The 21,073-nt window shown below is 45.9% G+C and overlaps 2 protein-coding genes across 2 annotated transcripts in view; both read left to right on the forward strand.

Moving 5' to 3' along the window:
* Positions 1-21,073, forward strand: part of LOC134989911 (zinc finger protein 271-like) — a 187,372-nt gene that overhangs the window by 63,587 nt on the left and 102,712 nt on the right. The window contains exon 11 of the mRNA XM_063950633.1: positions 4,174-4,248. Within this exon, the coding sequence (XP_063806703.1) occupies positions 4,174-4,248 (75 nt within the window). The remainder of the gene's footprint in view (positions 1-4,173; positions 4,249-21,073) is intronic.
* The window catches only part of LOC134996190 (gastrula zinc finger protein XlCGF71.1-like), a 38,068-nt gene continuing 37,751 nt past the window's right edge, over positions 20,757-21,073 (forward strand). Inside the window, exon 1 of the mRNA XM_063951169.1 lies at positions 20,757-20,915. The gene's annotated coding sequence lies outside the window, so the exon portion shown is untranslated. The remainder of the gene's footprint in view (positions 20,916-21,073) is intronic.

Consider the following 21,073-nt stretch of genomic DNA (forward strand, 5'->3'; position numbering starts at 1 on the left):
GACCAGTGTTTCCCAACCTCTGTCCTCGAGGCACACTAACAGTACCTCAGTTATTTTGATTTAACCATCTGTGCTGAAGCCTGGATATCACTAAAACCTGCACTGTTGGTGTGCCTTGAGTACCGCGGTTGGGAATGCCTGCCCTAGACAATCTCGCCCTTCAAAATTTTCCAAGGCCATACAGTCCTGAACGGCATGTCAACTGTCTGCAAAGACTGATAAATCCACAGCCTGACCGGGTGGGCCTCCTCCTTCGGGACCCCAGGGTAGGAGGCCGACTTCTGCACTTTGCTCAGGTTTGGCACACGACCACTTCAAACACTTGGGTGCTAGAAGTTGTGTCTCACGGGTACGTCGTCTAGTTCAAGGGATGTCCCCTTCACCAGTACTTCACCACAGGCCTACCATCAGACCCTATAAAAGCGCAAACCTTGCAAACTGTGGTCCGTTCTCTCCTGCACTCTGGAGTGATTGTGCCGGTTCCCAGAGGGGCAGAGGCTACTACTCAACCCTGTTTTTGGTCCCAAAACCCAACGGGCCACATTGGCCTATTTTTAACCTCAAATCTTTGAATAAGTTTGTGAGAGTATCCAAGTTTCGCATGGAAACTTTGCGTTCAGTTGTTTTGGCCAGGGAACCTGGGGACTACATGGCTACCATAGGATATTGAGGATGTGTGTCTACATATTCCTGTTGCCATTTCACACCAGTAGTTCCTGCGGTTTGCTATTGGTAACCTACACTACCAGTTTCAGGCTCTGCTGTTTGGCCTGGCCACGGCTCCTTGCATCTTTACCAAGGTTATGGCCATCAAGACGGCCCATCTTCATTGTCAGGGGGTGCGAATCCTTCCATACCTAGACGAATTGCTGATTGTGGCAAACTCACAGGAAGTTCTCCTCAGTCATCTCCAACTGACTGCCTTCTTCCTACAGTCCCACGGTTGACTGATAAATTCAAAAAAGTTCACCTTGGTTCCTTCTCAGAGCATGGTACACCTGGGGACGCTTCTGGACACCCACAGCCAAAGACTGTATTTATCACCAGACAAAGTTCTGAAAATGCAGACCAACAATCGTCACTTCTTCACTGTCCTTGAGTGTCTACACTCAGCTATGCAAATACTGATGGTGTCGTCTTTCGACATGATCGAGTACGCTCAGTTTCATTCCCACCCTCTACAACGTTTGATCCTCTCCAATTAGAATGGCATGCTTCATCGGATCAGATCTCAAATGATCTCCTTGACTCCGGGGGTTCGCCTATCGCTGACCTGGTGGCTACAGGGCCAGCATTTAAGCATGGGCCGTCCCTTCTGGATCCCCAACTGGGTCCTGCTGACAACGGACACCAGTCTTCATGACTGGGGAGTGGTGACAGAGCAACACTTGTTTCAGGGACGTTGGGCCAGGGTAGAATCTCTGCTTCCGATCAATATTTACTGGAGTTGAGAGCAGTGTTCTCTGGCTCGCCCTATCCTGCAGAACAGGCCAGTTCAAGTTCAGTTGGACAATGTCACCACGGTGTCTTATATCAACCATTAGGGCGGCACTCAAAGCCGCATGGCAATGATGGAAGTATCCAAGATCCTGCGCTATCTTACGGCCATATCAGTGGTGTTCATCCTGGGTGTGCTCAACTGGGAAGCAGACTTCATCAGTCAACATCAGTCGTCAGGATGTTCACGCTGGAGAGTGGGCTCTTCATCCCGAGGTCTTTCAACTCCTGGTAGAGAGATGGGGTCTACCGGACGTGGATCTCATGGCCTCTCAACATAATCACAAGGTTCCGGTCTTCGTTTCGCGGACCAGGGATCCTCAGGCAGCATTCATGGATGCACTGGTGGTTCCGTGGACCTTTCACCGGCCTTACATCTTCCCTGCCTCTGGTTCTTCAGAACTTCAAATAAGAAGGAGGAAGGTTCATGCTCATCGCTCCAGCGTGGCCCAGATGTCACTGGATCTCAGATTTATACTTCCTCAGCTGCGAGAGCTTCTACGTCAGGGTTCTTGCCTTCTTCTGGACCAGGCCCGGCTGTCTTTGACGGCGTAGCTCTTGAAGCTTCGCGTCTGAGGTCAAAAGCTTTTTCTGAGGCGGTCATACAAACTATGCTGAAGGCCCGCAAACCGGCTACTGCCCATATGTATTATAGGGTATGGCGCGCTTACTTCACTTTGTGCGCTGCTAAGCGTTTTGATGCCACTAAGTTCTGGAATTCCAGTATTCTGTCCTTTCTTCAAAGAGGTTAAGACCTAGGCCTTCGTCTTGCCTCTTAAGGTGCACATTTCTGCCTTGTCTACATGGTTCCAAGTCAAGATTGCCTCCATTCCTGATATACACACGTTCCTTCAGTGCGTATCAGCCTTCCCTATATCCTTCCGATGGCTCTATGGGATCTGTCTGTTGTATTGGAGGCTCTTCAAGAGGCCCCCCTTTGAACCTCTTGAATCAGTGGACCTCAAATGGCTGAAGGCCAACGCTCTTTTCCTACTGGTTATTGCCTCAGCAAGGAGGGTTTCGGACTTCGGTGCATTGTCCTGTTGTCCCAGTTTTTTTGATTTTCCACCGTGACAGAGCAGATCTCTGAACTAGACCTGATTACCTCCCTAAGGTGGTTTCTTCTCTTCATCTCGCCGGACTTGTCAGCTAAAGAGCGTTCTTTAGGTGTGGTTAGTGCTCTACGTGTCTATGTGGACCGTACTGCCTTCTTTAGACGTACTGATGCCCTTTTTGGTTTTCACAAACGTGGCTGGCCTACTAACGAGCAGACGTTGGCCAGATGGATTACAATGGTGATTGCACAAGCTTACACTTCGGATGGTCTTCCAGTTCCAGTTTCGATTTCTGTCCATTTTACTCTGTCTGTATGACCTTTTTGGGCGGCATGCCGTGGGGCGTCCGCCATACAATTGTGCAAGGCAGCTACATGGTCTTCGGTACACAGGTTTCTTAGGTTTTATGCCTTTGATACCTTCGCCTCTCAGGATGCTTCCTTTGGATGCCAGATTTGCTTATCCGCTGATATACTGCTTTGGGCATCCCTGATGTTTTCCTGTGGAAACCCTATGTACCCTTCTGCAGAAAAGAAGAGTTATGGTAGACTTTCCTTTGTTAACTCCCTTTCTACAAAGTACATAGGGTCCACAGGGTGCTCAACCTGACGAACCTGGCCTCTCAGGTTTTGTATGGCATTGGCCTCTGGTTCCTTCTCCTGTCAGTAAGAATGTGTTCTTATGTGCCTGACATCTTCCTTCTCTCTTTCCTGCTTGCTGCATTGGACTAGTAAACAAAACTGAGTTACCAGTGCCTGGAGGCGGGGTTCTAGAAGAGGAAAGCTATGCATCCTGAGAGATCTAAAGCTTTAACTGTTTGGTGTCCAGATGCCTCATCCACCACTACACATCCTGATGTTTCCCTGTGGACCCTATGTACTTCGCAGAAAGAGAGTTAACAAAGGTAAGTCTACCATACCTCTTCTTTTACAACACATCACAGATATCCCTTTCTCCTTCCCACAAAGGACCAGGCCGTGATACTTGCAGGAAAATTAAAAAAGACCCAATACAGTGGCTGGCGACTGTCCAAAAATAAAATCACAAAACTTAAAAGCAGCAAGCCCAATTTCCCTGGTTATAAGTGGAACTGACACCTATACTGCTGGGGCTAATGTACTTCCTCCAATATATCTAGTCGCTAGGACTGAGAGATTCATCGCTATGGTGACCGGTAATTGTTCTTACGTAATACTGCATTTGGATATTGCCTCCATACAGCTGTATGATACAGAGGTGGGAGGAAGAGTAAGTATGTGACAGAGAGAAACTGTCTGTGGCCAACACGTATGGCCGGATATTCCTCCTGTCACTGTCAGTGTAACATATGGGAACACGTGTGGCCGGATATTCCTCCTATCACTGTCAGTGTAACATATGGGAACACGTGTGGCATGATATTCCTCCTATCACTGTCAGTGTAACATATGGGAACACGTGTGGCCGGATATTCCTCCTATCACTGTCAGTGTAACATATGGGAACACATGTGGCCGGATATTCCTCCTGTCACTGTCAGTGTAACATATGGGAATAATGACTACTACACAGAGACACTGTCCAATCTGTCTCTGCCTATGTGTGTCTGTGTGTAACACTGTCTGCTTATTGTCATACACAGGAACTGAGGCCGGTGTAGAGCTGGAGGCTGGTGATCATCGGGGGCTGCAGGAATTCCTCCCAGAGTCCAGTGCAGGTCAGTGATGCTCACTCTTCTATAATGTGACATCTATCACATTGCCGGACAGAATGGGAGATCATAGACTGTGCACGGCGGCTGTTCTGGGTGTGAGACGCTCCTATTGCAGCTCGCTGTTCTGTAATATGTTGGGGAGAATAGATGTCTGACCGTCGGGTATGAGAGGGATCGGGCTGCTCCTCTGGCCACATACGCCAGGCGTTAGTAAGTGTGTTACTTACTTGTGAGTGATCCTGAATAGGCTCTGGTGGAACACTGCCTCTAGTGGCCAGATCTGATGTTAGGAAGTGTTATATACCTGTGAGTGATCCTGTATAGGCCCTGGTGGAACACTGCCTCTAGTGGTCAGATCTGTGTCACTGCCCCTGTCACATGCAGCCCTGTCCATACTAACACCTCACTCATCTCCTGATATACTCTGTGCTGCAGGGTGACACTGCTCCTTACACTTTATAAGTCTGTCTGTGGCATCCTGCTGGCTCCATTCCCCTCCTCACATGTCACATGCAGCCCTGTCCTCACTTACACAATCACACAAGTGTACAGGTTGCTGCCTCCCACAGGTTCCATGGGCTGATAGCTATAGTGAGTTACTAAAGGTATAGAATAAGAGTGATCTCCGCGAGCTGGAGCGCAGTGTGTGCGGTGTGATAATAGCCGTGCGCTCCTCACTGGGATCTCATTATAATAATCTTGCTCTACAAATAGAAATCTCATTGTTGCTCTGCTCAGCAAGCTAGACGCATGGGGGAGCCTAAGCCGTACGTAGCGAGGAGACCCTCACCCAGCTCCTCAGGGCGACATCTGCTCCTCCACACACACCACTGATCTTGCTCTGGAAACCAGTGTGCTGCAGTGGGGACCTGGGAGCACCAACAGCTGAGTGCAGCAGCTGCTGACAGAGGGAGGTCACACAGAGCAGTGTTCACTCTAGGCTGTTTTAGCAGGGGGTGCCGCGCCGCGCCCTGCCCATTTTTTAGCAGGCAAAACCCGCCCTGCCCCTTTTGCGGCGCCCTGCTAGAACAGCCGCCCGCTTCCTGCCCTCCCGGCGTGTATAGATGCAGTGCGCTTGCGCGCGGCATCCATTCACGCATTGGGAGAGCGCTGGGGGATGCCCAGCACCGGCGGAGGTGCTGGGCACGCCCCCAACAGTGACGTCGCCGGCCACAGACGCTCTCTATAGTAGCGTCTGTGGGCCGCACCGCCCCCTAAAATTACGTAGGCGTGGCCACACCCCCTAATTTGCGTGGCCACGCCCCCGTTTCGGGTGCACACACGTGCCCCCGGAGTCCAGCGCCATGCCCCTTTTCACTACTAGAGTGAACACTACAGAGCATGGTGCTGTGTCACGGATGTGGTCCGGCAGAGCTGTACCCGTCTCCTAGTGCGCTGGCAGTGGCCAAGGACCCCGACACTGGAGGATTGGTAACATCACCTGGCTCTGACATTTCCACCAATGTGATCCACAAGACGAGGAGCGTCATGATCCACCATGCTGGATGCCGCGTGCTGGCTGGTGGTGCCCGTGTACAGTTACTGCCGGATGTTGGGCATAGTGGTTAGTACAGGGACTTTGCCCTCTCAGTGTATATGTGAGTGCAGGACACCATGTACTCGTCCTGCCAGTATACCAGCGCTACATCTCACCATGGGTTTCATTTAGATTCTAAGCTCTAAGGTGCAGGGACCTCAATGATAATGATTTATCCATTGTCATGTGTAACTCCACTTCTGCATTATCTGCTTATCATAATGTCACAAGAACATGTGTCTGCTGTGTGGCTGAATGTATATTCATACATGCATAGAGGATGATGCTTCCGTCCGCAGAGGTGTCTCCAGGAACATGGCCGCCGTCTGTCCAGTCACCAGATCCCAGTTCGTCCATCTGTCTATGGCAGGAGTCACTTACAGCTACAATAATGGGGCGTTCTGTGATCGGACGCCCTGTGCTGCCCTATCTCCACCCTGCTCAGTCAGTGTCCAGTGACATCTGGCAGATGATGGATCGCGTTATTATTAGGCAGATGGGCACAATGACGCAGTCACCCCGTGTATACTGTATATGAGTGACATTATTACGTTATCACTGTCTATAATGTTATCTCCCAGCTCAGTCCCTAGTAATATGCTGTATTATATTATATATGGGCACACATGAGGATCTGGTTACACACTGTCAGTCCGTAGTAATATGCTGTGTTATATTATATATGGGCACACATGAGGATCTGGTTACACACTGTCAGTCCCTAGTAATATGCTGTATTATATTATATATGGGGACACATGAGGATGTGGTTATACACTGTCAGTCTCTAGTAATATGTTGTGTTGTATTATAATCAAAAAGAGTGAACGTAGTCCCACTGCACAAAAGTGGAAGTAAGTTAGAGGTAATCAACTACAGACCAGTGAGTCTTGCATCAGTAGTAAGGAAATCGATGGAAACACTCTTAAAAGAGTTGATTATCTCAAATCCAGCAATTTACAGGATCCTAAACAGCATGGATTCACTGGTGGGTGATCATGTCAAACAAACCTTATTGACTTTTCTGACTGAGTGACTAAAGTGATGGATGAAGGTGGAGCTGTGTCTATAGCTTATCTAGACTTTAAGAACTCTTTTGACACTGTTCAACATCGCAGACTGCTAAATCAACTCGATATCTTGGGATGGGATACTAAGATTGTTTAATGGATAAGATGTTGGTTGCAGGATAGAAAACAGAGAGTTGTGATAAATGGAGTGCATTCACAGGAGGGAAATGTTACCAGTGGAGTACTCCAGGGATCTGTACTTGGCCCAGTGCTTTTTAATATCTTTATTGATGACATTGCAAATGGCATTAAAGGGATAGTAACTTTTTTTTGCAGATGACACAAAGGCATGCAACGTGGTAGACGCACCAGGTGGGGGTAAAACAAATGATTGATGATCCAGGTAGAATTACAGTTTAATGCCAAAAAATTCAAAATCATCCACTTGGGTCTCAAAAATCCAAAGGCCAAATATAGTATTAATGGCACTATACTGGAAACTACTGAGGAGGAGAGGGATCTAGGAGTCACTATTTCAGGTGACATAAAGGATAAATATAGTATTAATGGCACTATACTGGGAGCTACTGAGGAGGAAAGGGATCTAGGAGTCACTATTTCAGGTGACATAAAGGATAAATATAGTATTAATGGCGCTATACTGGAAACTACTGAGGAGAAAAGGGATCTAGGAGTCCCTATTTCAGGTGACTTAAAGACAGGTAAGCAATGTAACACAGCAATGAGGAAGGCTAGTCCGATGCTTGGCTGCATTGGGAGAGGAATCAGCAGCAGAAAGAAGTAATAATACCACTGTATAGGTCATTGGTACGGCCTCATCTAGAATACTGTGTCCAGTTTTGGAGGCCATATCTTCAAAAGGATATTAATACATTAGAGCAGGCATTCCCAACCATGGTCCTCAAGGCACACCAACAGTGCAGGTTTTAGTGATATCCAGGCTTCAGCACAGATGGTTAAATCAAAATAACTGAGGAACTAATTAAGTCACTTGTGGTGAAGCCTGGATATCTCTAAAACCAGGACTGTTAGTGTGCCTTGAGGACCGACGTTGGGAAACACTGCATTAGAGACTGTACAAAGAAGGGCAACTAAAATGGTGCATGGCCTACATCACAAAACATACCCAGAAAGACTAAAAAATCCCTAGTAATATGCTATTATATTATATATGGATACACATGAGGATGTGGTTTCACACTGTCAGTCCCTAGTAATATGCTGTATTATATTCTATATGGCTACACATGAGGATGTGGTTACACACTGTCAGTCCCTAGTAATATGCTGTGTTATATTATATATGGGCACACATGAGGATGTGGTTTCACACTGTCAGTCCCTAGTAATATGCTGTATTATATTATATATGGCTACACATGAGGGTGTGGTTTCACACTGTCAGTCCCTAGTAATATGCTGTATTATATTCTATATGGCTACACAAGAGGATGTGGTTACACACTGTCAGTCCCTAGTAATATGCTGTATTATATTATATATGGCTACACATGAGGATGTGGTTTCACACTGTCTGTCGCTAATAATATGCTGTATTATATTCTATATGGCTACACATGAGGATGTGGTTACACACTGTCGGTCCCTAGTAATATGCTGTATTATATTATATATGGGCACATGTGAGGATGTGTTTACACACTGTCAGTCCCTAGTAATATGCTGTATTATATTATATATGGGCACACATGAGGATCTGGTTACACACGGTCAGTCCCTAGTAATATGCTGTATTATTATATATGGGCACACATGAGGATGTGGTTACACACTGTCAGTCCCTAGTAATGTGCTGTATTATTATATTTATATATGGGCACACATGAGGATCTGGTTACATACTGTCAGTCCCTAGTAATATGCTGTATTATATTATATATGGGCATACATGAGGATCTGGTTACACAATGTCAGTCCCTAGTAATATACTGTATTATATTATATATGGGCACACATGAGGATCTGGTTACACACGGTCAGTCCCTAGTAATATGCTGTATTATATTATATATGGGCACACATGAGGATGTGGTTACACACTGTCAGTCTCTAGTAATATGCTGTATTATATTATATATGGGCACACATGAGGATCTGGTTACACACTGTCAGTCCCTAGTAATATGTTGTAGTATATTATATATGGGCACACATGAGGATGTGGTTACACACTGTCAGTCCCTAGTAATATGCTGTATTATATTATATATGGGCACACATGAGGTTACACACTGTCATTCCTTAGTAATATGTTGTATTATATTATATATGGGCACACATGAGGATCTGGTTATACACTGTCCGTCCCTAGTAATATGCTGTATTATATTATTTATGGGGACACATGAGGATGTGGTTACACACTGTCAGTCCCCAGTAATATGCTGTATTAAATTATATATGGGCACACATGATGATCTGGTTACACACTGTCAGTCCCTAGGAATATGCTGTATTGTATTATATATGGGCACACATGAGGATGTGGTTACACACGGTCAGTCCCTAGTAATGTGCTGTATTATATTATATATGGGAACACATGAGGATGTGGTTACACACTGTCAGTCCCTAGTAATATGTTGTAGTATATTATATATGGGCACACATGAGGATATGGTTACACACTGTCAGGCCCTAGTAATATGCTGTATTATATTATATATGGGCACCCCTGAGGATGTGGTTACACACTGTCAGTCCCTAGTAATATGCTGTATTATATTATATATGGGCACACATGAGGATCTGGTTACACACTGTCAGTCCCTAGTAATATGCTGTATTGTATTATATATGGGCACATGAGGATGTGGTTACACACTGTCAGTCCCTAGTAATATGCTGTATTACATTATATATGGGCACACGTGAGGATCTGGTTACACACTGTCAGTCCCTAGTAATATGCTGTATTGTATTATGTATGGTCACATGAAGATGTAGTTACACACTGTCAGTCCCTAGTAATATGCTGTATTATATTATATATGGGAACACATGAGGATGTGGTTACACACCGTCGGTCCCTAGTAATATGCTGTATTGTATTATATATGGGCACCTGAGGATGTGGTTACACACTGTCAGTCCCTAGTAATATGTTGTAGTATATTATATATTCGCACACATGAAGATGTGGTTACACACGGTCAGTCCCAAGTAATGTGCTGTATTATCTTATATATGGGCACACATGAGGATGTGGTTACACACTGTCAGTCCCTAGTAACATGCTGTATTATTTTATATATGGGAACACATGAGGATGTGGTTACACACTGTCAGTCCCTAGTAATATGCTGTATCATATTATATATGGGCACACATGAGGATCTGGTTACACACGGTCAGTCCCTAGTAATATGCTGTATTGTATTATATATGGGCACATGAGGATCTGGTTACACACTGTCAGTCCCTAGTAATATGTTGTAGTATAATATATACGGGCACACATGATGATCTGGTTACACACTGTCAGTCCCTAGGAGTATGCTGTATTATATTATATATGGGCACACATGAGGATGTGGTTACACACTGTCAGTCCCTAGTAATATGCTGTATTATATTATATATGGGCACACGTGAGGATCTGGTTACACACTGTCAGTCCCTAGTAATATGCTGTATTATATTATATATGGGCACATGAGGATGTGGTTACACACTGTCAGTCCCTAGTAATATGCTGTATTTATATTATATATGGGAACACATGAGGATCTGGTTACACACTGTCAGTCCCTAGTAATATGCTGTTTTATATTATATATGGGCACACGTGAGGATCTGGTTACACACTGTGCAGGACACTGCCGGGAGATCAGGGTGTTTGGTGATCCTAAAGAAACCTTTATCAAAAAATGATAAAACAATCCGGCGCTGTAACTAGGCTGGTTCTCTCGGCTGCTGTTGGATAGGGCGATAGTTGGGCACCCTAATATTACATACACAGATAAACACAAAAAGGAAGCAACTGCGCTGTAAGAAATTGCAGTCAATATGCAATAGCCATTAAAACCAATGTTGCAATATTTAATAAAAACTTGTAATCATAAAACATGAATGAATGACAATAACCACATAATAATAATGATTAAAAAAGAGCCTTAAGCCAATCTCTAGACCACAATTAGTCCTTTTTAGGGCAGTCTGTAAGCGAAAGCCGGCATAAGCAATATATGCTAATAAATGATAGAAATCTTCCTGCAGGACAATGTTATTGTAGCATCCAGTCTGGAGATGACTAGTTACCAAATCCCTTGTGGTGTAAGGCTGGGTATTCCACCTAGCGAGGGTCCAGAGGATCCTCTTTATCCAGCGCAATAATGATGGTGGTTCTCCCTCTATTAATGTCCAGAGTCAAGGGGACTGGAATCTCCCAATAAAAAAAGATGCCTATGAGAAGGCCCTGCTCGATTTTCAGCAATGCCCTGGTCAGAGATTGGACTCTAACGCGTTTCACTGTCACTTGGTCTCCTTGTTATAGTAGGAAGTCCTTTCATCTGAGGTCACATAAGAGGACTCACACTCCGGAGAGGCCATTTTCATGCACTAAGTGTGGGAAATGCTTTCCCTGCAGATCTGCTCTTATTACGCATCAGCGAGCTCACTCTGGCGAGAGCCGTTTTTCCCAGAAAGCCAACCTGGTCTGGCATCAGCGCTCTCACACCTGGGAGAAGCCATTTTCATGCACGGAGTGTGGGAGATGTTTTACCTTTCTATCTGCCTTTATTATGCATCAGCGGACTCTCGCTGGCGAGAAGCGGTTTCAGTGTACGGAATGGGGCAAATGTTTTGCCCAGAAGTGCGATTTTGTCAGGCATCGGCGCACTCACACCGGGGAGAGTCCTTTTCCATGCCCAGAGTGCAGGAAATGTTTTACAGACACAGCTGCTCTCGTCAGGCATCAGCAGGTATACTCAGGCGAGAAACCGTTTGTACGGAATGCGGCAAATGCTTTAGCCAGAGAACCACCCTAGTCGCACATCAGCGCATTCACACCAGGTAGAGGCCGTTTGTGTGTTCCCAGTGCGGCCGCCGCTTTTCTAATCAGTCAAATCTTCGACGACATAGGAAGGCTCACCCCGGTCTAGGTGAATAAACTGCCTATCACATGCATAGCAAGACTTGTATAAAACAGCAGGCAGACTTCCTTTCCCGCCAAATGCAGGACTTGGAATTGCGCAAGGTGCTGTGTCCTGTTATGGATGGGTGTAGTATGGTATTCTGGCGGCCAGCATACCGGCGTCGGAATCCCAACCGTCGGCATACCGACAGCTGGACGAGCGCAAATGAGCCCCTTGCGGGCTTGCTGTTCTTACCACGCTGCGGGCACGGTGGCTCACTAGGCGTGCCACGCTATCTATTCTCCCTCCAGGGATGTTGCGGACCCCTTAGAGGGAGAAAAGGTTTGTGTCGGGTTTCCGGCGCCGGTATTTTGTGCGCCGGGATCCTAACAGTCTGCAAACTGAAGACCACCCATTATGGACCCATCTGAAAATGTGCATTGTGGACAGAGTAGAAACATCACTTTTTGGTAACTTAAATTAGTTATGAGAGTGAAGGACCTCAGAACTGTCTGTTACATGTGTTATTATATGTTTCTATTGATTGCACTGAGGACTGTGTTTTGGGGAGGGGGGTACAGTAGAAAGGATGCTGGTCTGAGAGGGGCCGACTGTAGCAGATGATCCCGGCAGCGAACTTATTATTTTAATAGAGGCCGGATCACAGCCGGGATAATGACTTTCGGTAGAAGCAGAGTAAGGAGGAGTACGGGGGGGTGGGGGGTGAGGGGGATTGTTTAGGGTTCTTGACTTTACTATTGGACCTATCCCAAAGGTCCAATTTACTGAATAGGAGAAGGTTGGGTAAGTGAAGAAGGTGGCGTTAATTCTAAAGTAGAGGAAGTGGATGATAGATGGTGATTAGATTTACTTATCTAGAAGGGCAGATCTCGTGTCGTGGGTTTTTTTTTTGTTTTCTTGCTCCATATTTCATTAGTCAAGTGTTGATGTTATTTAGTTAATGAAAAACATACAGTACAGAAGAAAAGTTGTGTAACAAACTCCAGTGTTCCAAAATGTATTAATCGTTCTCCTTTTGTCTGTTCAAATGAAAGGATTTCCTTTAATCACGACTATTTTCTTCATGAGATGGCATACCTCACTTACAGTATCAAAGGTGTAGTAAAGCACATCGAGGTTTCTTTAAGCAGATGTTATGTTGTGCGTACCGTTACTTACCATAGATGGTGCGTAAATCATCATATAGAGGTTTCTTTTGCTCAGTCCGTGTTCTTATGCAGCGTGGTTTTAACATATTTTTTAATACACACGATACTAATGACATACGATATTAAAGCAAATAAAATATATAAAAAATATAAATATATGTACACATTGGCCAGGGGAGACGTGCAGTCATCTGGAGGGGGTGCCCAATTAAATATGAAGCAAAGGTCCGGTTCCTAAGTTTCAACAATATACATAGCAACGGGTCATGCAATCCTCCAGTGCTGCATGATTAAGTCCACCTGATCAAATATGTCCTCCTGACCAACGCGTTTCGAGTCTGTGGACTCTTTTTCAAGGCATCGTCGAAGATTTGAATGATCTTTTGCGTCTACTTGGCCATTGGAGGAAAGAACCCTTTCTGCTTTAGTTTGTACAATTTCTATTGGCAGTCTGGATTACAGTGGTTCATCATCCCCTAGAAATGCCCCTTTCCAAAAGTGCAACTGCTATGTGCAACATGCGCACCCGATAAGGATAGGATGAGTCCCAAATTAAACCATCTTAGAGCAGCTAGAAGAATAAAGTCCTTTTGTTTACTCGGGAAGCTGGTATAATCAATAACTGACCATCTCCAATCATAGAGTAACGCTGCAAATAGTAATTATCCCCGTCAGATGAAACCGTACAAACACATGCTCTCATTGGGAACCTCAGGGGCCGTGGTTCTGTACCGATAAATCCAATGGTATTCATACCGCAGCAGATGTAACGAACTATCAGACCCCACTCCCTCACAGGATGGCACCCACAAAAAGATTTTGGCTTGGCCTCTATGGACAGGAACTCCCCACCAGCCCCTCACCGGGGACGGAGAGCAGGGTGGGGGTTCCATTAGGACATGTAGTAATCTGCACCCTTACAGCAGGTTGGTGGTGTTTGGGCTCCTATTGGCCGTGATGGTGAGCAGCACTAAGGGCTCCATCAGTATCATCCGGTACTGTAGGTAGGTCACCCTCCCTGTGTGACAGCAGTGGTGTTACATGGCCCTGGGCTCTCATTGTGATAGTGCGGACCTGTAAGTGTCCTACTGGGTAAGTACCGGTAACTAGCGGCAAGAGCATGGGCGAGTGTAACGGGGAGGAAGGGGAGGGGCTTCCATAAGGGTTGCTGGGTGGGGAGGTAATCAATTTGCTGACTGTCTGTATCCCGGCTTTTTAGGATACCGTAATCCCGTTAGCCGACAATGCTGCCATTTGGAATACTGGCTCACAGGGGTTATTTCCACTCGTGGATGTCAATGACCCCCATAGAGTGGGAATAGATCCTGTGGCGAGCTACCGAGCCCGCAGCATGGCAAGTGCAAGGGGACTCATAGCGCTCGCCCCGCTGCCAGCATTCTGGCATATGGGATGCCGCCGTCGGAATACTAACAGCCAGCATCCCATCCGCCAGCAATACATATGTATTCCGCTGGGTGTGTCACCTTTCTCCCTGAACTCGCCTGGCTGCGCCGTGGGATATGCCGAAGTGCCTGGCCCAAGCTGCGGCCGGCCCTGCAGTAGTAAGTATTGTTATGTGCTGATTCCAGCTCACAGACGTGACCTTGGACATGCTACTGCTGCAACATACAGTGTGCACCTGATTTATGACATGTCCTCATCACCCGCCTGTATTTGCACTTTCTGTGTAACAAGTGCAGATGATACACCTCCTAACGTGTGTATACGTACTTACTGGCTTATCTGCATGGGCCGCGTGTGTGTGCTGATCTGAGAACATCCCTTCCCGCCCACTTACCACCTCTCCGGCTGTAAGGGCTGATGGATGCCGAATGCTTGCGGGTGTGCAGAGGCACATTTACGCTTCTTCACTTCTCAGCATGCGTAGTGTGAGATTACACATACACTAGGCAAACTGCTGTAATCATCACTTTGGATCAGATGCTAAGATTACAACTCCCAATGGAGAGGTCTGACCTCTTGTGCAGTATTACGGCAGCAGTCTCCCTCACTGGCTCCTTAGTGGATTCTGGCAGAGTGGTGTTAGGAACAGCCACCCTCCCCCACTGGGCCAGGACAGAACTACGGTTACAGACCTGGGGATGTGTCGTTACTTCCAGACTTCTGCATCACATTCCAAGTAGAATTTGGACTCAAACACAGTGCTAATTATATGCTTTGGCCATTTGTGGTCAGGTGAAGCCTGTTTTAAACAGACTTACTATATCTTTATATTTAGTGGGTTGCAGCCATGTTGTAACGAAGTTATTTCTGAACATTTAAAAAACAAACATTGACCAATATCACCAAATAGGTAATATCAACTTTAAACTTGACTTTTGTTTTTTAATAGATCAAGGGGGAGCTGTAGATGTAGCATATCTAGACTTTAGTAAGGCATTTGACGCTTTCCCACATCGCAGACTGCTAAATAAACTCAAAAGTGTGGGATTGGATTATAAAACAGTTAAATGGATTAGATCTTGGTTGCAGGATAGGAAGCAGAGAGTTGTAGTAAATGGAGTGCCTTCACAGGAGGGAAATGTTACCAGTGGAGTACCCCAGGGATCTGTACTTGGACCAGTGCTCTTTAATATCTTTATATGTGACATTGCAAATGGCATTAAAGGGAAAGTATAACTTTTTGCAGATGACACAAAAGGTAAGTAACAGGGTAGACACACCGGGAGGGGTAAAACTAATGATTGAGAATTTAGACTAGAGGAATGGTCACGAGTGTGGCAACTACAGTTTAATGCTAAAAAATGCAAAATCATGCACTTGGGTCTCAAAAACCCAAAGGCTAAATATAGTATTAATGGCACTATACTGGGAACTACTGAGGCGGAAAGGGATCTAGGAGTCACTATTTCAGGTGACATAAAGGATAAATATAGTATTAATGGCATTATACTGGAAACTACTGAGGAGGAAAGGGATCTAGGAGTCACTATTTCAGGTGACATAAAGGATAAATATAGTATTAATGGCACTATACTGGGAACTACTGAGGCGGAAAGGGATCTAGGAGTCACTATTTCAGGTGACATAAAGGATAAATATAGTATTAATGGCATTATACTGGAAACTACTGAGGAGGAAAGGGATCTAGGAGTCACTATTTCAGGTGACATAAAGGATAAATATAGTATTAATGGCACTATACTGGAAACTACTGAGGCGGAAAGGGATCTAGGAGTCACTATTTCAGGTGACATAAAGGATAAATATAGTATTAATGGCATTATACTGGAAACTACTGAGGAGGAAAGGGATCTAGGAGTCACTATTTCAGGTGACATAAAGGATAAATATAGTATTAATGGCATTATACTGGGAACTACTGAGGAGGAAAGTGATCTAGGAGTCACTATTTCAGGTGACATAAAGGATAAATATAGTATTAATGGCACTATACTTGAAACTACTGAGGAGGAAAGGGATCTAGGAGTCACTATTTCAGGTGACATAAAGGATAAATATAGTATTAATGGCACTATGGTGGAAAGGGATCTAGGAGTCACTATTTCAGGTGACATAAAGGATAAATATAGTATTAATGGCACTATACTGGAAACTACTGAGGAGGAAAGGGACCTAGGAGTCACTATTTCGGGTGACATAAAGGATAAATATAGTATTAATGGCACTATACTGGAAACTACTGAGGTGGAAAGGGATCTAGGAGTCACTATTTCAGGTGACATAAAGGATAAATATAGTATTAATGGCACTATACTGGAAACTACTGAGGAGGAAAGGGACCTAGGAGTCACTATTTCAGGTGACATAAAGGATAAATATAGTATTAATGGCACTATACTGGGAACTACTGAGGAGGAAAGGGATCTAGGAGTCACTATTTCAGGTGATGTAAAGGCAGGTAAGCAATGTAACACAGCAATGAGGAAGGCTAGTCAGATGCTTAGCTGCATTGGGAGAGGAATCAGCAGCAGAAAGAAAGAAGTACCGTATATACTCGAGTATAAGTCGACCCGAATATAAGCCGAGGCACCTAATTTTACCACAAAAACCTGGGAAAACTTATTGACTCGAGTATAAGCCTAGGGTAGGAAATGCAGCTCTAGCCGTACACAGCCCTCATACTGCCAGATATGCCCCCACAGTGCCAGATATGCCCTCACACTGCCAGATATGCCCCCACAGTGCCAGATATGCATGCCCCCACAGTGCCAGATATGCATGTCCCCACAGTGCCAGATATGACCTCATACTGCCAGATATGCCTTCACACTGCCAGATTATGCCCCCACAGTGCCAGATATGCCCCCACAGTGCCACATATGCCCCCCCCCCCCCCCCCAAAGTGCCAAATATGCTCCCCCAGTGCCTGCTATAACTTACCCTCCGCCGCTCCTGCATTGTCTTGTGAAGGGGGGACACGGAGGGCACAGCGCGCACCTCTCCTGTGTCTCTCCTGCATCTCCGACGGCCTTGGCGGGTCTGTTAAATGAAGTGCCGGTTTGTGAGCCAGTCAGAGCTCACGAACGGGTACTTCCTTTAATAGACCCGCCGCTGCCGCCAGAGATGCAGAAGGGACACAGTAGAGGTGCGCGCTGTGCCCTCCATGTCTCTCCTTCCCACTGCACTGCCAGCACTGACTCGTGTATAAGCCGAGGGGGCTTTTTCAGCACAAAAAAAAGTGCTGAAAAAGTCGGCTTATACTCGAGTATATACGGTAATAATGCCACTGTATAGGTCATTGGTACGGCCTCATCTGGAATACTGTGTTCAATTCTGGAGGACATATCTCCAGTAGGATATTAATACATTATAGAGCATACAAAGAAGAGCAACTAAAATGATGCATGGCCTACATCACAAAACATACCCAGAAAGACTAAAAGATCTTAATATGTATAGTATGGAGGAGAGAAGGGAAAGGGGGAACATGATAGAAACTTTCAAATATATCAAGGGTTTTAACAAAGTACAGGAGGGAAACATTCTTTAAAGGAAGAGAAATAACCGGACACAAGGACATGAACTGGGACTGGAGGGAGAAGGTTCAGGGAAATGTAAGGAATACTTCACAGAAAGGGTAGTGAACAAGTGGAATAGCCTCCCATCAGAGGTGGTAGAGGCTTAGTCAGTAGAGCAATTTAAACATGCATGGGATAGACATAAGAATATTCTTACAAAGAACTATGGGGTCTGTTCATGATGCAGTGATAAGAGTGGAGAAGTGATCCAGTGGAGAAGTTGCCCATGGCAACCAATCAGCTGCTCCATACAATTTTATAGTATGCAAATTATAAATGTTACTTCAGTGATGATTGGTTGCCATGGGCAACTTCTCCACTGGCTCACTTCTCCACACTTTTCACTGCTTAATGAATAGACCCCTAAGGGTCAAAGGGTTTGATATTGCCTAAAGAATAAAAAAAAAAGGAGCAGACTAGATGGGCCAAGTGTTTATTATCTGTCGTCAAATTCTCTATTTAAGTTCTGGTTTCGGTGCAAAACTGGACAAAATTCTAAAGGAATCCTAAGAAAACATATTTTAAAAATAATAAAAATGAACCAGGAAACAAGAATTACAATATAATATTGTTACATCCAGTGGAGGTAGAGGTGTAATGTACGGACCCCCATCTTCCACTGATGCCAGAAGTAACGTTTCCCGCCAGTGACACTAGATGGGTGTGAAGATCATTTGGGACAGTACAGAACATTGCAGGACATGGACAAGCTGTATACACATTGCTGCATCAGCCATCATGGTACCCACCGCAGCTGGGCGGCCAGACCCAAAGGTTTGGTGCTGCTGGTAGCAGTGGGAAGGGGATTGATGGTAAGAGTGAGGGAAAGCAAAACCTGTGAGGCAAAAGGGAAATACTAAGCGACGTGGTGCTGCCGGCAGCCAGTGGAGGGCGTCTGACGGAGTGCCGTATGGGACAAGGGAACACACATCCTATGTACACAGCACCCCTCGCCATATACTGTCCCTATATACACACTGCACCTCTCCATATAGTGCCCCCTTTATACAGGGCACGTCCCTCCTCCATATACTGCTCCCGTCATATAGCGCAGACTCTGCACCCCCTCCACCATATACTATGCTGCAACCCCAGGTTACTTGACAACCACCAGATGGCCCCACAGCTCTCAGCGGAGGCACTGGGGACGTGTGGCCACTTACCAGCAGGGGGAGACGGGGAATCAGTCCGTCAAGAAGGGGTGAGACCCTGTTTGGGGTGAGTAGTGCGGTGACTGGGATGAGAAGGGATCGGTGCTGGGGCTGCAGGTGATGCGGGTGAGGAGGAGGCAGCTAATCAGCTCAGCTGCTTTATATATACTGTGTGGAGGGGTGGGGTCCTGCGCTCGCCCCTCCCATACAGGCCATGTCCAGACCCCTCCTTCCAGCTGAGGTTGGCTAACTAGTCACTGAATAATTGTGAAGGAATGAGATGATTATACAGTGCTGTATTTCCATTGAATGGGACCTGCCATCCACTTGAATACATGCCAACTAATGGAGGTATAAGACTACCTAAGGCAGGCATGTCCAAACTGCGGCCTTCCAGCTGTTGTGAAACTACATATCCCAGCATGCCCTGACACAGTTTTGCTGTCAGGGAATTCTAAAGCTGTGTCAGGGCATGCTGGGATGTGTAGTTTCACAACAGCTGGAGGGCCGCAGTTTGGACATGCCTGACCTAAGGCTTTTAGAGATACACAAATTAAGACACGGCTATTGAAGAGGTCCTTTGTAAATGATCTATCAAAACTGCTTTGAAAATATATAAGAATCAATGAGGATGTCAAAACCTCCTAGGTATTAATAGAAATGTTTCACGGTGTAACATCCTGGGGACACGAGTACTCCGATATCTGATGCACATAGAATTAATACCCTAAACGGTATACGTTTAAATTGCCGGCTGTCGGGATCCTGGCGAAACAGGGCTATTCCCACCAATGGGACACCCATAGAGTGGGAATAGAACCTGTGGCCAGCCACCGTGCCCGCAGCGTGGAGTGCGCAGCAAGCCCGCAAGGGAACTCTGCGTTTACACCGCTGCTGGCATCCTGGCCTCCGGTAAGTCCTACTGAACCCCCATAAACAATCGGGACAGCAGAAGACAGACTAATAACTTGTACATTTATCTCCTAAGGAAGACAAATAAGGTCACACAGTATTTAGGGTTGGTAACAAATGCCGGCTGTCGGGATGCCGAGGGTCAGGGGACCGACAACAGTATCCCAACAGTCTAAATCCCGACATGGGGTGTTATGGAGGCTAACCCTCCCACTTACCGTAACTCTAACCCTCCCTTTTAGGTGCCTAACCCTAACACACCCCACCCCACCCCACAGCCTAACCCTAACCTCTGCAGATGGTACCTAAACAGCCTAACACCCCCCCCCCCCCCCCCTTCCCGCACCCTATCCCTAAGTCCCCGAGGCTTGCCTAAACCTAACCCCACCCATACACAGCGTAGTACTTACCATGCCAGCTGTGTGGACCATCGGGATCTTGACGGTGGGGTTCCTGCGTCTGTGTTTGTCCCCTTTCAGGATTCCGGCGTAGTTATTCCGTAATGCACAGGTTCTCAAACTCGGTCCTCAGGACCCCGCACAGTGCATTTTTTGCTGGTAACCCAGCAGGTGCACAGGTGTATTAATTACTCACTAACACATTTTTAAAGGTCCACAGGTGGAGCTAATTATTTCACTTGTGATTCTGTGAGGAGACCTGCAGAACATGCACCGTGTGGGGTCCTGAGGACCGAGTTTGAGAACCTGTGCCATAATGTGTTGGGTTTACAGCACAGGTATCTCGTGCGCCAGGATCCCGACCATCAGAAAGGTAACTACATACCAATTATGTAACATTTTGCTCTCATTTGCTCCAAATTTCCTCTGATGTTAAGAAGAGTGTTATATACCTGTGAGTGATCCTGTATAGGTTCCGGTGGAACACTGCCTCTAGTGGTCAGATCTGATGTTAGGAAGTGTGTTATATAC

Source organism: Pseudophryne corroboree, chromosome 2 (genome assembly GCF_028390025.1).
Source record: "Pseudophryne corroboree isolate aPseCor3 chromosome 2, aPseCor3.hap2, whole genome shotgun sequence".
NCBI lineage: Eukaryota > Metazoa > Chordata > Amphibia > Anura > Myobatrachidae > Pseudophryne > Pseudophryne corroboree.